The sequence below is a fragment of the Ictalurus punctatus genome, chromosome 3, assembly GCF_001660625.3.
Source record: "Ictalurus punctatus breed USDA103 chromosome 3, Coco_2.0, whole genome shotgun sequence".
In the NCBI taxonomy this organism is placed as follows: domain Eukaryota; kingdom Metazoa; phylum Chordata; class Actinopteri; order Siluriformes; family Ictaluridae; genus Ictalurus; species Ictalurus punctatus.
The window spans coordinates 29,994,202-30,008,940 of record NC_030418.2 but is presented as its reverse complement, the minus strand read 5'-3'; the positions used below and the strand labels follow the sequence as shown (position 1 = coordinate 30,008,940).

The window sequence follows — 14,739 nt, the reverse complement described above, 5'->3', positions numbered from 1 at the left end:
CCACCATCCTCAGCCCCCACACACGCGATATAGCATCCGTCTCTTCTTCTTTCTGTTTACGGACGTGACCTCAAACTGAAATTTCCCACGAACTCCAACCCGACAGCTCAAATTTTAAATCATTATTATAAGCTTACCGTTGCGAATCGAGGTAAGAAGACAGTTTTGAACACTGTTTTTTTTTTTTTTTTTTTTTTTATGTACTTGCTCAATGATTGATTTTTGTTCATTTTTTAACAAAAAAAAGTTCCATACTGCAGCTTTAAAAAAAAAGTACAGTACATTTTCATGGTACAGTCAGTACTGTTTATTTTTGTAATAAAGTTCAGCAGTATTTTACTTTGAGTGTTATGTTTTCATTCAGTATCAGTTTTAGACACTGCTGGTTGATTAATCGGTTATCGGCAGGCAGATACTGCCCAACTTCATTATCGGTATCTGTAAAATCCACTATCGATCAATCTCTAGTAGTTGGTGTTGTTGTCATTGCTCATGAGTACTCTTAGTTGTTGAGCAATCGACCATTTACACCCAAACATGCATTCTTAACAGATTGTACATGTAGCTAGCTAATGTTCAACCGGACACAGTTTATAAGCTGCTATAAACACAGCACTAAAAGTCCTCGTTTCAGTATGTAATCAAGCTTTGCAGTTTTTTAATAAATAAAAAAAATTGTATTCACTTGTAATTTATTAGAATTCAAAGATACAATGTTTTACTTAATTGGAGAATGGTACCATATGGAGGGGATTTTTTTTAAACACCTAAAGTGCTCGTATTGGCTTAAATATTAAACCAAGCAATTCACTCACTGTCATTTTCTTCATACTCTCGTGCATATGTTGGTAAAAACCAATCGGTCTTAAATTACCGAGTGCAATCACGGCACAACAGATTTACCTTTAGCGATGGCCACAAAACTGACGACTAAACAGTAAACGAGTGTCTCTTAAGAGCAGTGTGTGCTACATCTTCCAATAACGCAGCTCATCCAGTGCAGAGCTTCGGCTAACTCTTCATCCTGTTACAGTACACCATTACTTTTGCTCTAATTGAATAGCTAGTCTTAACTAGTTATACGATCTGAAGCCGATCAATTGAGGTTCAAATTAGTGAGTCTACTTATATGTAAATTTACACGAACTCGACAGCTCTTGTAGGACATGAAAATTTTTTTCCCTTCGAAACTATCTGGATTTTCATTGGATACCACATTTTTGTGTAAACGTTTCTGCTATTTACGCATAAATTTGTTTGCTTGATTGTCACGTAATGTAGGCGCAGGACAAACGCAAGTGCAGGTATGGCAGTTTAATCAAACAAAGTCCAAAGGATCAGGCAGAAATCAAAGTACAAGTACAAGGCAGGCTAGGGTCAAACGATCAGGCAAAACTAGGCAGGGAAGAGGATCGAGGTCAACAGAGTAAACAAGGTCAAAGATCAGAAAAGCAAACACGATATAAGGCTTGGAAGTATGACAGAGACAAGGCAACTGAGCGTAATACTTCGCGAAATCATAGTGTTCAAAAGGCCTCTTAGTTGTGAGTGCTGTGAATAGGATGCAGGTGTGCGTGATTAGAGTGAATGTGAGTGTTCTGGGAATTGCAGTCCATGGTGGCCGTGTTCGTAGGCCGCCATGCAGGATGGGAAATGTAGTCTATGGTTTGCTGTGATATGACATTGATGAATGAGGCCCATTGATAGTCCTTGAGAGACTCATGTTCACTAGACCTTACATGTCTTTGTGAGTTTTACCGTTTGCCGGATTTAAGATTGCTATTTCCTCATCTAACCAAAGCCCAATTTTCTTTTCTACAGCTGTATGCGATTCCATGGTTCCTGACAATGTTCACTCGTAAGTACCGTTATACATTCACACGCTCCACTTAAAGCCATTAGCTGGTGCTGGAACAATGAGATTCGATCAATCCATTCTTCCTTATTCATATCACAAATTGATTAAATGAAATATTCATGGAAATGTCTAACAAGCAACATAAAAGTGTTTTGTTAAGAATTAAGTGTATTATGTAGTATGGCATGTTATATAGAATACATAGCTTAACGGGAAGTTATGAGCTGCATGTAAAATGTAAGATGTTCTCGCAAAATCTCAGTGTTTCATCATTTTCAATTTGATTTGATTTTGAGGTTCTGATGCGTGTTTGGGATGTAAAACTTACCTATAAAATATACATTTCAGCATTAACCCGAAAGGTTATTTATATTATTATATGAAACTGCGCCTTATGCGTCCTAAGATGAAATGTTATTTGATATTTTTGATATAACCTAGGTCAACACGATTCACATTTTGTCTATGCATGATTCAAATCACATCTCGGTAAGAAGCTCTTTTTCTTCGAAGTGTTTATCAGAGTATAAATTTCCGAAACAATCATCGCTGATGGTCCGTAATGGCCCATTGTTTCCGAAGGCGTATTTTCCATTATGCTGAAATTTGTGCTGAATTACATGCAATAATTATTAAATAGCAAATTCCTCCATGCTGGTGTGGTGAAAAATCTATTACAGCCCACGCGTCGATTTTCCGAACGTCTCGTTCGGTGAGACAAATGTCATCTAATCTTGTTCAGTGTGCTGCTGTGAGCGGCTTCTGTTCGACGCCGCTATGTAAATGAGGAATGACACACTTGTTGAGTTGCATTTCATGAGGAGAATTAGAAAAGCGCAGGCTTAAGACCGGAGATGGTGGTGCGAAACACCGCCCATGTGAGCTTTTGACCTGGAGTCTGTGTGGAGGGAAAACACATAGGCTCTCCTTACTGATACAAATTCAGCTCCATAAGCCAAACACGCTCAGCCTCCGTATACTCTAGAACGGACAGCTGAAATGCAATATTGTGCTTGTTTAAAGATTTTACTATATCATATGTCTTTATGAGAAGATAATCAGATACTATTTGTAACCATGGTGACAAATGAGGAATGCTGTTAACATAAAGTCAGCTTATTTCCATAATTATCCCACATCCGACTAAAGGCCGTAACTAATTTCCAACTTCCGACTGGGGAAAATTTTTTTAAAAACGCCTCCTCAACTCCTACGTAGGAACTTAGGACGGTCTCCTCAACCCCTGAGTTCAGCAAGTGACGTAAAATCACCATGGTTAAATGTAACTATAAACAGATAAAAACTGTGATGTGTGTCATGCATTAAAATACATGAAGTTAAAAATTGCGAACGTTGGCAATTTGCTATGGTATAAGATCGCTGAAACACTGCGTGATGTGCTGTTCTAGGAAAACATTCAGCTTTAGAGCTCCAACATTTATTTATTTTATATGAATGCTGAACTTAAGGCCTTGTTCATTTCATCTAATGCAGGAAATAGTATTAGCTAATGAAACCTTAAGGTAAAGTAATACGACGCACTTAATTAACTGCACTCTTCATTTATTCCACTCTTTTCTTCTTCTACACTTCTTAATGTTCCTAACGTATCGATGCGAGCGACTGCAAAGCCCTTGTAAGTGCATCGATGAAACCGATTTTGATTCCGTTCACCCTAAACGTCCGATTCGTCCCGCGTGTGCTTCCTTTGTAGATGTCTTTCCCCTGCATAAGATCTTCCACCTGTGGGACACGCTGCTGTTGGGCAACTCCTCGTTCCCGTTCTGTATCGGAGTGGCCATCCTGCAGCAGCTCCGCGATCGGCTCCTGGCCAACGGCTTCAACGAGTGCATCCTGCTCTTCTCTGACCTGCCCGGTAAAACACATGCCTTCATTGCTGCTGCGCATTTCTCACAAGCTCATTCATTCAAATATTTAAAAGCTGTCGAATTCTTTCCAGTCCGTGTAGTGCTGCTGTGGCTGTGCGTTATCGAGTGTTGTGTTTTGTTGTGTTTTTTTAAAACTCCTGCCAGAGTGTGATGGAGAGCCTGCAGTATGAGTTGGTTGACATTTGGACACATAAGCATGTGGACTCAGCTTGAGGCATTGGAGAGCTGATGCAGTGCAGCAGAGTAGTTTCATTTGGCTGTACAGGCTGTGTGGTGTGTGTGTGTGTGTGTATAATACGGCCATGAGCTCTGTTTGGAGCATAACGTATATCCAGATCCAGAGGGTGCTTTTCCCTGTAGTTTTAGCTTGAAATTCTAATTGTATTTGGCATGCAGTAGTTTTGTGGCTGGAAATACAACGCAAACAAATGGCAATAGTGCTGCAGCTCATTGGCTGGAGCATGCAGATTCTTTACTAATATTTGTTTGTGATGGTTATTACTAAGAGAGTATGAGGCTTATTTGAAAGGTAGTGTTTCTGGCAGAAATGTTTGTAAGAGTTATGATATTTTTGTATATTTCCGTCTTCTGTTGATATTTTTCAGGCCCTGAAATGAGCTCCGCCTTTAGCTCTTTCCTTTAAAGGCAAACCATAAAAGCGTGTTGGGTGGAGAGAAAGCTGGAGTGTTTTCCTTGTAATTATAACTTGCTTTGTAATCAGTACGCTCTTTAAATATTCATTCTAAACAAAATTAAATTAAAATTAAATACACTATAGGGCCAAAAGTTTGTGGACACACTGACATCAGACCGATATGTGCTTGTTGGACATCCCATTCCAGATTTAGTCCAACTTGGCTTTTATTAAAACCCTCACTCTTCTGGGAAGGCTTTCCACTAGATTTTGGAGAGTACCTGTGGGGATTTGGGTTCATTCAGATACAAGAACGTTAGTGAGATCAGGCACAGAAGTTGGGATGTTGAGGAGGTCTGGGGTGCATGCGGTTTTCTAGTTCATGCAAAGGTGTTCGGTGGGGTTGAAGGTCAGGGCTCTGTACAGGATACTCGAGTACTTCTGCTCCAACCTTGACAAACCATGTCTTCATGGAGCTCGCTTTGTGCACAGAGGTATTGTCATGATGGAACCGGCCCTCTTAGATCCAGTGAAGGGAAATTGTAATGCTACAGCATACAGAGATGTTCTGTGGAAACAGTTTGGTGAACCACATATGGGTGTGATGGTCAGGTGTCCACAAACTTTTGCCCCTGTAGTGTAAATATGGCACCACAATATGTAGCTAAATAGATATTTGAGTTTGTGATTCAATGCCAGGTTTAATTAAAAGCATAGCTGTTGTTTTCTCACCTCCTTTTCTCACTTCCTTAAATTCACTGAAGAAGCCAAAATTGTGATAATGATTAAAATACCATTCACACCGTTCAGCTTTACTTGTTAAGTTTATTTACATTTTTTTTTATTAGTTCAATGTCAGTTTACAGACGATGCTTAGATGGATAGTTTTTGTTGTTTGACAACAAAACTGGCAAATAGATCGTCTACTTCAGCACCCATGTGTGTAAAAGGCAGATCCATCTATCATCTGTCCTTCAGAATGAATGGTTTGTTTGTTTATCCACACAGCACTGGTGATTCCTAATTTGATTCCTGATTTGATTCCTGTTGGTTCACTTTATAGCTTCTTTAACAGCTTGACTGTATTCAGTCACAGTTGTTCGGTCACTTTTGGGGGGGGGGCATCTGCCAAATAAATGCATAGATATGTAAGTATATAGTGTAATAGTGTTAGTCATAACTTTAAGAGGTCTTTTTTATAAAACATTTTTTTATTTTTATAGTTAACCTCCAAAACACAGTGCCTACCATGTCTACCATCATTTATATAATAATAAAAACATTTGGATAATAATTGTTTTCTTTCACATGCCAAGTGGATGGAGAGGGGATAGAGGGCACTTTGGGGAAAATGCTGCTTTTTTCCAACATGGAGCTTCACTGTTCAAAAAAAGTTCAACCGAAGTTCAAAAAGTTCAGCTTTTCAGAAGTTTTTATTATTATTATTATTATTATTATTATTATTATTATTTATTTTTGGCCTGAACTCTGAGCACTACGTCTTGTGAAAACTAGATACTGCTCATCAACTGGCTAATAGCATCTCTATGGTGAAGCACGGTGGTGGAAGCACCATGCAATGTGGGTGCTTCTCAGTGGCAGGGATAGGGAGATTTGATGGAAGAATGAATGCAGAGAAATACAGGGCGATGCTTGAAGAAAACCTGATGCAAACTACACACGACTTCAGATTGGGGAGAACAATGAGCGGAAGCATACAGCCAAAACAACATGGGAGTGGCTTCAGGGCAAGTTTTTGATTATACTTGATGGTTCAGTCAAAGCCCAGACTTGAACTCTGTAGAACATCTGCCTCCAAAGCTACAGCAAAGACAAAAACTTTCTCAAATGAATCTCTATTAGTGATAATAATAAATCCAATCTAAATAGCTTGCTCTAAGTGTACACGTTCAATGAGCCACTTTTATTCATGTCATGCACAAAAAGTGCTCTAGCTAGTGCCTTGTTTCTGGAAAAGTGTGAAAGCAGCCCTAGTTGTATAAAACGTCGGGTTATTTCGTTTGAACTGCGTTAAAAGGAGGTGATCCGTTCACTTTTACGGTCACGCTTATTTTTTATTACTTTTATTGTCTGAGCTTGGCCTGTGTAAAACTTCAGTTCTCGGGCAGTTGAGCATCATCAGGTAATTTACTTGTTGTCAGCAACACATGACTGCGCAGTCAGCACAAACAAACCAGCTTGTGTGAAGCAAAGCGCAGCGCTTTAGCGATCTGAAAGCTCGCTGTCAAACTTTCACAGCGTCTGAGCATGCGGTCCCTAAGAAGCAGCTCTCGGCTGGAAAGCCGGATGGCTCTCGTTCTGAGTGACGGGTAAGAAAGCGACTTCGGCTCTTCTCCTGGTGCATGCTGGGAAAGCTTGCCTGCCAGGCAAGCCCTGCGCTTATTCTCACAGGTGGCTGTCAGCGCTCAGGGTTAGCATGCTGTTAGAGCTGCAGCTGAGAGGAAGAACGATGATATTAACTGATAGATGGAACAGGATGAAAAACAGTAATGTTGCTCGTATGTAGGAAAAAAAAAAAAATCCAAGCTTTTAGCTGTAAACTCAAACAAAAAGCCTCCCTTCAGGCTTTCTGGAGAAGAAGCAAGCTGGAAAGAAAAAAAAAAACGGTAGCCAGAGCCATTGAGTGACAGATCTTAATCCTCCTGTTGCGTCTAATTTATTGAGCAATATATCAACATGGCGTTTTCCACTGCAGCGAGGCAGCAGATGAGATTGCAGCTCGTTGTCCTGTTGTTCATGCGCTCATTACAGGTCTCACATGTCCTGACAGTTGGGGAAAAGAAAAAAAAAAAGCTTCAGTCTATTCCTATTAAAGTCTCCAGTGGTCTTTCTGAAATCCTCTGTATTTGTAACTCGGGGAAGGTGAAGCATGGAAGCTGCTCACTGGAAAATTCAGAGCTGTATTATTTTTCTCAGCGTTTCCCCTTCTCATCTCTGGCTGTCACGCCGTTAAATGGAAGTATGCATAGCATTTTAAGCGCAGGAGTTGAAGGACAGGTTTTTTTGCTTCTAATGCTCGGAATTCTTTCTCTGCAATTCGTCCTTGGTCACTTCAACTCTTGTAACTAATTTTATGGGAGGCTGATGCTTGAAGAAACGAGGGAAAAGAGGTTTTTCGATGTTTGAGTGCTTTTCTCATCTCGTATCACACAATACACATGGATAAGGGAGAATACAAATACAAACGTATGTGAATATGAATTTCACATATTTTAAATACACGGGGTTCGGAAAGTATTCCGAATCCTTCAGTTTTTGCAGACTTTATTGTATTATACCTTTTACATTCAAATGTTTTGGCCATGAATCTACACACACAAACACAGTAACTCATAATGACAAAACTCCAAGTGCTACAAACCAGGTACTGCTCATTAATTGGCTAATACCATCCCTACACTGTAAAATCCCTAGTGTTGAATTAACAACCGGAGTGTTCCTTTGTGTCCAATGGACTTATATAAACGCTGTCGGGTATAAATTCAACACTCTGGGTGTTACATGAACACTGGGGATTTTGCTGTGTACAGTGAAGCATGGTGGGGATAGTATGCTTCTCAGCAGCAGGGACAGGGAGAATTGAGGGCTGAATCTGTGCAGCCCAAATACAGAGAGAAAACCTGCTCCAAAGTGCATACAACCTCAGACTGGGGCAAAGAGTCACCTTTCAGCACAACAACAACCTGAAGCAGAGATCCAAGACAATGCCAGAGTGACCTCACAATACAATACACAGCACAGTAAAGTGTTCAAAAACCTAAGGGGTCTGAATATTTTGGATACATTGTACATAATACATTGCAGTGCACATTGTTTTTTTTAAATTGAAGCTTCTAGTTAAAAATTTACAGGACTAATTTTCAGGAAACAAAAGTCTGAAACACAAACTAGTGAGATTCTTTCGATGGCTAACGATTATAGGTTTCTAATGGGATTCTATTTGGAAGCTTTAACGGAAACCCTCTGTTGTAGGGTTCTCCATGGAAGCTTTAAGGAGATTTTTTTTTCTAAGAGTGTTTATGGTTAAATCTTGTAGCTGTAAAAAAAAAAAAAAAAAAAAAAAAAAAAAAATCAAAGCCTAGAAATAAAGGTAGTGAAAACAGATCAAACAATCGCTATAGTTTAAACTTTAGAGGCTGCACAGTTAAATGGGGATTTGTGTTATACGAATACATTTCTGATGCTGCAGTAAAAGAGTTTGAAATTGCCACCCGAACACAGAGAGGTTTGGAGAATGTTTCTAATGTATTCCCAACTGCTTTATATAAACACCTCATCCTGAGCACTTCACCAACTCGTGCCTTTCACACAGGGGTTCGAGGCACATGGACGTTTAAAAAGCTCTGAGCAGATGTTCACGTGTTGCGCTGTGTCCAAGCAGCGGTGCTGTTCGGCACACGAGTATATGTGTTCTTTTTACTGGCAAGGTTCAGCAAGATTGTGAGGTTAGAGAACTCCTTATAAAGGTAAAATATGCCTGGATCGTGGTTGTGCACTCCACACTGTTTGCCTCTCAGCTACACACAGACACACACCTTTCTCTATCTTTATGAGGACCTACTGTAGCTAATTAATTCTTTGATACATGTACCTGAAACTAACCTTAACTTCAGTATCCAAAAGGATTTTAATATTCTAATTATTTTGATTCTATTGATTCTATCTGACAGTAGTTCTGGCTGCAGGACAAATAACAGGTTTATATTAAGGCGCTCGTTCAAATCAGCCCGTACAGGATTTTGCAGTTTTTTTGTGATTCCTGCGATATGGATAAAATCGTATATCATATAATGGATGATTTAGAATCTTGAAACGATATATATATCATGATATATTATGTTTTATCTCAAGTGGATGAAAAAAATTGTCTGTACGAAATAACTGTGCGTTCATGACTGATCTGCGGCATACCTTCTAAACGTCTTATTTGTTATACCCAAACTACGTCCAAATGACAGAATTACGTCCCGTCCTCATCTTTTAGTTCGATTGATGCCTGTTCTGTATCAGGGTATTGCGGAGAGTTTTGCTCTGTGTCACACTCCTCCATGCCTGTTTTTGTTTTTGTTACAGCACACCACTATTAGCTCGTAGCTCCGACCATATTGCCGTATATTGGCTGCCGAAAATTGGATTCTGTGGCATTGGTGATACGGATGATATATGGGCAGTAGGAGCTCAGTGGTTAAGATATTTGGGCTACTGATTGGAAGGATATGAGTTCAAACCCCAGCACTACCAAGCCACCACTGTTGGGCCCTTGAGCAAGGTCCTTAACCCTCAACTGCTCAGATGTATAAATGAAATAAAATGTAAGTCACTCTGGATAAAGGCATCTAATAAATACCGTAAATGTAAATATGAGAATATCTATCAATAGACATTATTCTATTGTCCTATGATATGTATCGCCGTATCATTTAGCCCTATTTTCTACAGTCATATACTCATTTACAGGGATTCCATATAAACTGACTAAAATATGAAGCGGATGCTCCATGGAAACATGTATACCATATAAAAAGATGTTATTTATGTGAGCTGATGTTTATTTAAGATTTTTAAGCCTCAGCACTTATCATCAAGAGGCAATGAGCAGACCGCTTTTCTTTTCTGAATCTTTTATTGGACGTTTGCCTTCATATTAAGTAAATGTAAGCGTTTATACTTGTCTACTTTGGGTTTTCAGTAGTTTCTGTTGAAACCGAACCTAAATTCCTTTCGTTTCTCTTTTCCATTTTCCATGCAAACTTTTGCACTGGACTGTATGTAATTCTGTGTAAATGCTACAGTGAGCATCTCGCTGTGGATGGGGAAACACTATGATTTGGTCTAAGCATGAGAGTCATGTTTGTTTTTTCCTAGTGTTTTGTTGCTATGGTTTTGGAAATGTCCTGACGTTGTAGATTTTCATCCTAATGCCTCAATATTTTTTGTTGTTGTTATTTATTTATTTATTTATTTTTATACTTGCCTGAGATTCCGTCACGCACCTCTCGACATCTGGAGGTAGTGTGGATAATCTGATCACATTCCAATCTCACTTACAGCTCAGCCAGTGGAATATGGTTTTCTTACATCTAGGACATGTTCAGAAAACATCCCGAACATCAGGATTGATCTACAGCTCTACATGTGTTTTGAAATCCTGATTAAGGTCCTGCTCGTAGATATTTATATTATTTTCTTCCACGACGCTGTTGAATTCTCAGTTCTGTTTGTTCAGAAGGTGTTGATGAATTTTTCATGACAGCAGCTCTGACAGTAGTTCTGGCTGCAAGGCTTATATGAATGTGCTAAACCTGTTATATGAAAATAATGCATGCCCTGGGGACAGGAGGGCATTACCTCTGAAGTGCATTATTATGATATAACTGCATGGTCTGGAGCGTGTTATTCCGCTTATACCATGGCAATTTGCCATGATTATAATGTTGAATATATTACACAACGTCATGCATTTTAATGGTTTATAGTTAGATTGAACGTTGTTGTCCGAGATACAAGTTAGTTTCTGTTCTCACTTTCGTTATATTCTCTCACCAACCTATCTCTTTCTCTCTCTCGCTCGATCGGACCTCTCTCTCTCTCTCTCTCTCTCTCTCTCTCTCTCTCTTACAACTGAGACTCCTTCTGTAAATGTTAAATAAATGTCTCTAACGAAAAACATTACCACATCAATTATTATAGATTTTACTTTGTTAAACATCAAATCTGTTTACTATTAATCGTAGATTATGTGTATCATCCACCGTAACAGTCCCTGCGTTTGATCTCTTACTATAGAAAGAATACCAGTGCGTTAATATAAACCTATTGTCCATGTTATAGCTGTTATACAAATATAACGCACACCTTCGGACCAATCAGATTCGAGCAGTCAACAGCACTGTGGTATGAAAAAAAAAGTATCATTGTTGATAGTTTTCTGTAAGGAGACATTTGTTTAACATCTTTGGAAGGAGTCTCCAGTGTTAGTGTTTTGTAACAGTTAGAGGTAAAGCTGTAACTTTTAATGTTTCTGCAATATGAAAGGCTCCAGGATGCAGAGCTTTGCAGTTTCTCACTAACGAATGACAGGAACGACTGTTTATAGCGTTTAACAGTTTTTGACTTGTCGCGCTTACTTTGCAGACATTCGATGACATTAAATGTCATTTTAAACAGTTAAAAACTACAATATGCCATTCTTTAATAAATACACAGTTGTAAATGTGGGCACTGCGGTATTAGAGAAGTAAAACAGTTTGAGCTATTATAGGAACATAATCTTTAGGGTGATGAGAGTAATTCCGCTTCACGTCATTCCACATCACCACCCTGTCATTAATTGTTTTCCTGTAACAGCATGCCCCCCCCCCCCCCCCCCCCCCGGTTGTTTCATTCTTTCCTTATTAATTGTAGTAATTTCCATGATGGTTTACAATAAGCTTTTTTAAACTCCCTCTGACAGTCCATGAACTTCGGTATTTATAAACCGGCTAATAAGCAGGAAATGGTGACAGTGTGCCGTCTTTTTACGTAGCTGAAAAAGTGCTAAAAGCCATTTTTTTTTCCTTCTGCCAGACGCATTCAGAAAAGCAGAGAAAGTGAGATTCTTGGAGCTTTAAGACAAATGCGTTGGTTGGAATGATGGAAACAGTATTTGTAAATCCCTTCCAGTCTTCATTTCTCATTTACAACAGTGTAAACCCCACGACTACATGCACCATAAATAACACATATACTTTTTAACAATTCCTTAGTTTATAAAAGAACGCCTTGTCTAATAATAAATCTGCATCTGTGAAGAAATATTACTCTTGTCCAAGCCTAGACGTGATCAAATTACAAAGCAAATTATATATGACCTTGTTACAATTTCTCTGATGTTACTATTTAGTAACCCTACTGTGCATGTTTGTGTGTGTGTGTGTGTGTGTGTGTGTGTGTGTATATATATATATATATATATATATATATATATATATATATATATATATATATATAATCAGCCCTCTTTAGTACTCCTGTTTATTTGTATTCTAACGAGGCATCATTATCAGTACTTTTCATATAAGACCCTTTTAGCCCTGAACATGTAGAAACAAGAGGTTTTACACAAGCACACATTACTACAGAATAATGTCCACACAGTGCCAGGTGGCACCCTGTTCATCTGACACTGCCAGAGAAATCTCATCAGCTCCAGGCAAATGCTCAGCGCTTGCCAATATTGTCCTAATTACACCCCAACTAGAAGTTGAATTTCTCTGAATGTGGACCGTGTAAAGCTGAAACTATTTAGTTTGACTGTCTGCATTGTTTCTTTTTAAGGTCCTGACAGGAGGTACTTCTCTATCACACGCAAGATTTTAGTAGAAGGTAGCACAGCTGGAGCACAGACGGGATTTGCACCAGTAAACAGTCAGGCTGAGACAGTATGCTGGCATGCAACATGATTTTTTTGTGTCAGATTTGTAGGTATTGTAACAAGCTATAATTACAAACCACTCACTCAGACTAACAATTCATTCCTTTTGACACACACTTTGGTGTAAGTGTGCTGTTCTTGTGAATTTATAGTTGTTGGAACCTGGTGTAATATGCTACAGTTATTGTTTCACAATACATTTTCCTCTGCGAATTTCTGTAACACTGAACACTAAACATCAACCAAAAAAAAAAATCAGATCATACACTAACAACCAATCTGTTTAAATGGAAGCCATTTTATGTTCTTAACTAAGTTGAACTCTATCACCTTGATGTTTTAAAACCCTATCACTCAAAATGTTCTAATGGTTTACTCCTGATTTATATTCTCCAATTTTTTGTAGTTTCTTGACCATGAAATAATGTAAAAAAAATAATAAAAAAAAATACTATGAAATATTAATTTAGTAATATTGTTAAAGATACTTAAAAGGAAACAAAACGTTATTGTGCATTGTTACTATATGGTGATATCCATTTCTCTGGAATAGTTAGTTGCTTAGTTACTTAGTTAGTTAGTCTATTTATTAAAAGAAAGCTTTTTCACTAATTGGCATTTTTTAATAGGTTGGATTTAGTTGTTCTAATTATGTAATTAGACACATGACAGGTTTTCTGTAAAGCTACTTTTTGACAAATTCTGTTGTTAAAAGTGTTATACAAATGGATTCAATTGAAATCTCCCACAGTCCTTCTCTGTCACGCTCAATTTGAGCCACCCACCTAATTTAGTTTCCTCATAATCTGCATATTTTTGCTTCATACAAAAAGTACTTTCTAAATCCATGGTATTGTTTTGGTCTCAAAACAATTTTCCTTCAATAAAATATGTGTTATGATACCCAATTTGGCAAAATGAAGTCCAGAGAAAATCTTAATATGACTACTATTTGTTTATATAATTCTTTAAAAGAAGAAATGCATTATTCCAGCTTTCATAATAATGGTATATATGTCTTTTGTATACCACTCTTGTTCCCAGAGGTGGTACTTTCCACAACTCTGAGACCAGACATTGTCATGTGGTCTCTAGAAGGGAAGAAAGTTATCCTGGTGGAACTAACAGTCCTGTGGGAGGGGACTGTTTTCTTTAGTTTTCTTTCTTTCTGCTTCTTCCTCATAGTTGAGGAAGAAGCAGAAAGAAAGAAAACTAAGTACCAACAACTTGTCCAGGAGTGTCTGAGTACAGTTCGCAGGCTGGGAGAAGTGGCAGAAAGAGACTCCTGTTGGCTTTGGCATAAGAGGGAGAAAACTAGCTGGAATCTGGGACGAGAAGAACAGAGAGTTGGCCGCCACTGCCGACCCACCATATGGAGAGTGTTGAGGTTAAGGGTCGAAGCACTCTAAGAAGGTTGGGTACCACCTGAAGACCTCTCCTCCTGGCCATCCAGGAGGCCATCCTTTATACATCCAAAATAATGGATTTATAAAGGCATCTCTGATGTAATACAAACCTGTAACATGACTGGGGTATGACTGGGTTATTCTTATAAAAAGAGTGAGGATGAGTAAGTCCATAGACAAAGCAGGAAGTGAGGAAGAGTCTGTTTTAGCAGATGAATATGTCCTTTGACGAATATTCTGAGAATGTTTAAAATTCCTCCCTCTAATTAAAATATAACTCGTATTTCAGTGAAAGGGGGGAAACAAAAAAGGGCAAAAACACGGGTTACAAAGACTTTTCTGTGTGATATTTTTTAACTTGGAGTGTATTTAGAGTTGAATTTCTTGTATACTCTGGCATGCTTGGCCTGTAAAGCACAATTCTGGCAGGAAACAAAGTACTAAATAAAATATGTACCACTGTTTCAGCAGTCGTTAAAAATAATGACATGTTTAGTAGGCATCGTTCCATTGTTCAA

At 38.5% G+C, this 14,739-nt stretch overlaps 1 protein-coding gene across 1 annotated transcript in view; it reads left to right on the top strand.

Moving 5' to 3' along the window:
• tbck (TBC1 domain containing kinase) overlaps positions 1-14,739 on the top strand; it is an 82,740-nt gene that overhangs the window by 44,341 nt on the left and 23,660 nt on the right. Inside the window, exons 21-22 of the mRNA XM_017463303.3 lie at positions 1,822-1,858; positions 3,573-3,734. Of these exons, the coding sequence (XP_017318792.1) occupies positions 1,822-1,858; positions 3,573-3,734 (199 nt within the window). The remainder of the gene's footprint in view (positions 1-1,821; positions 1,859-3,572; positions 3,735-14,739) is intronic.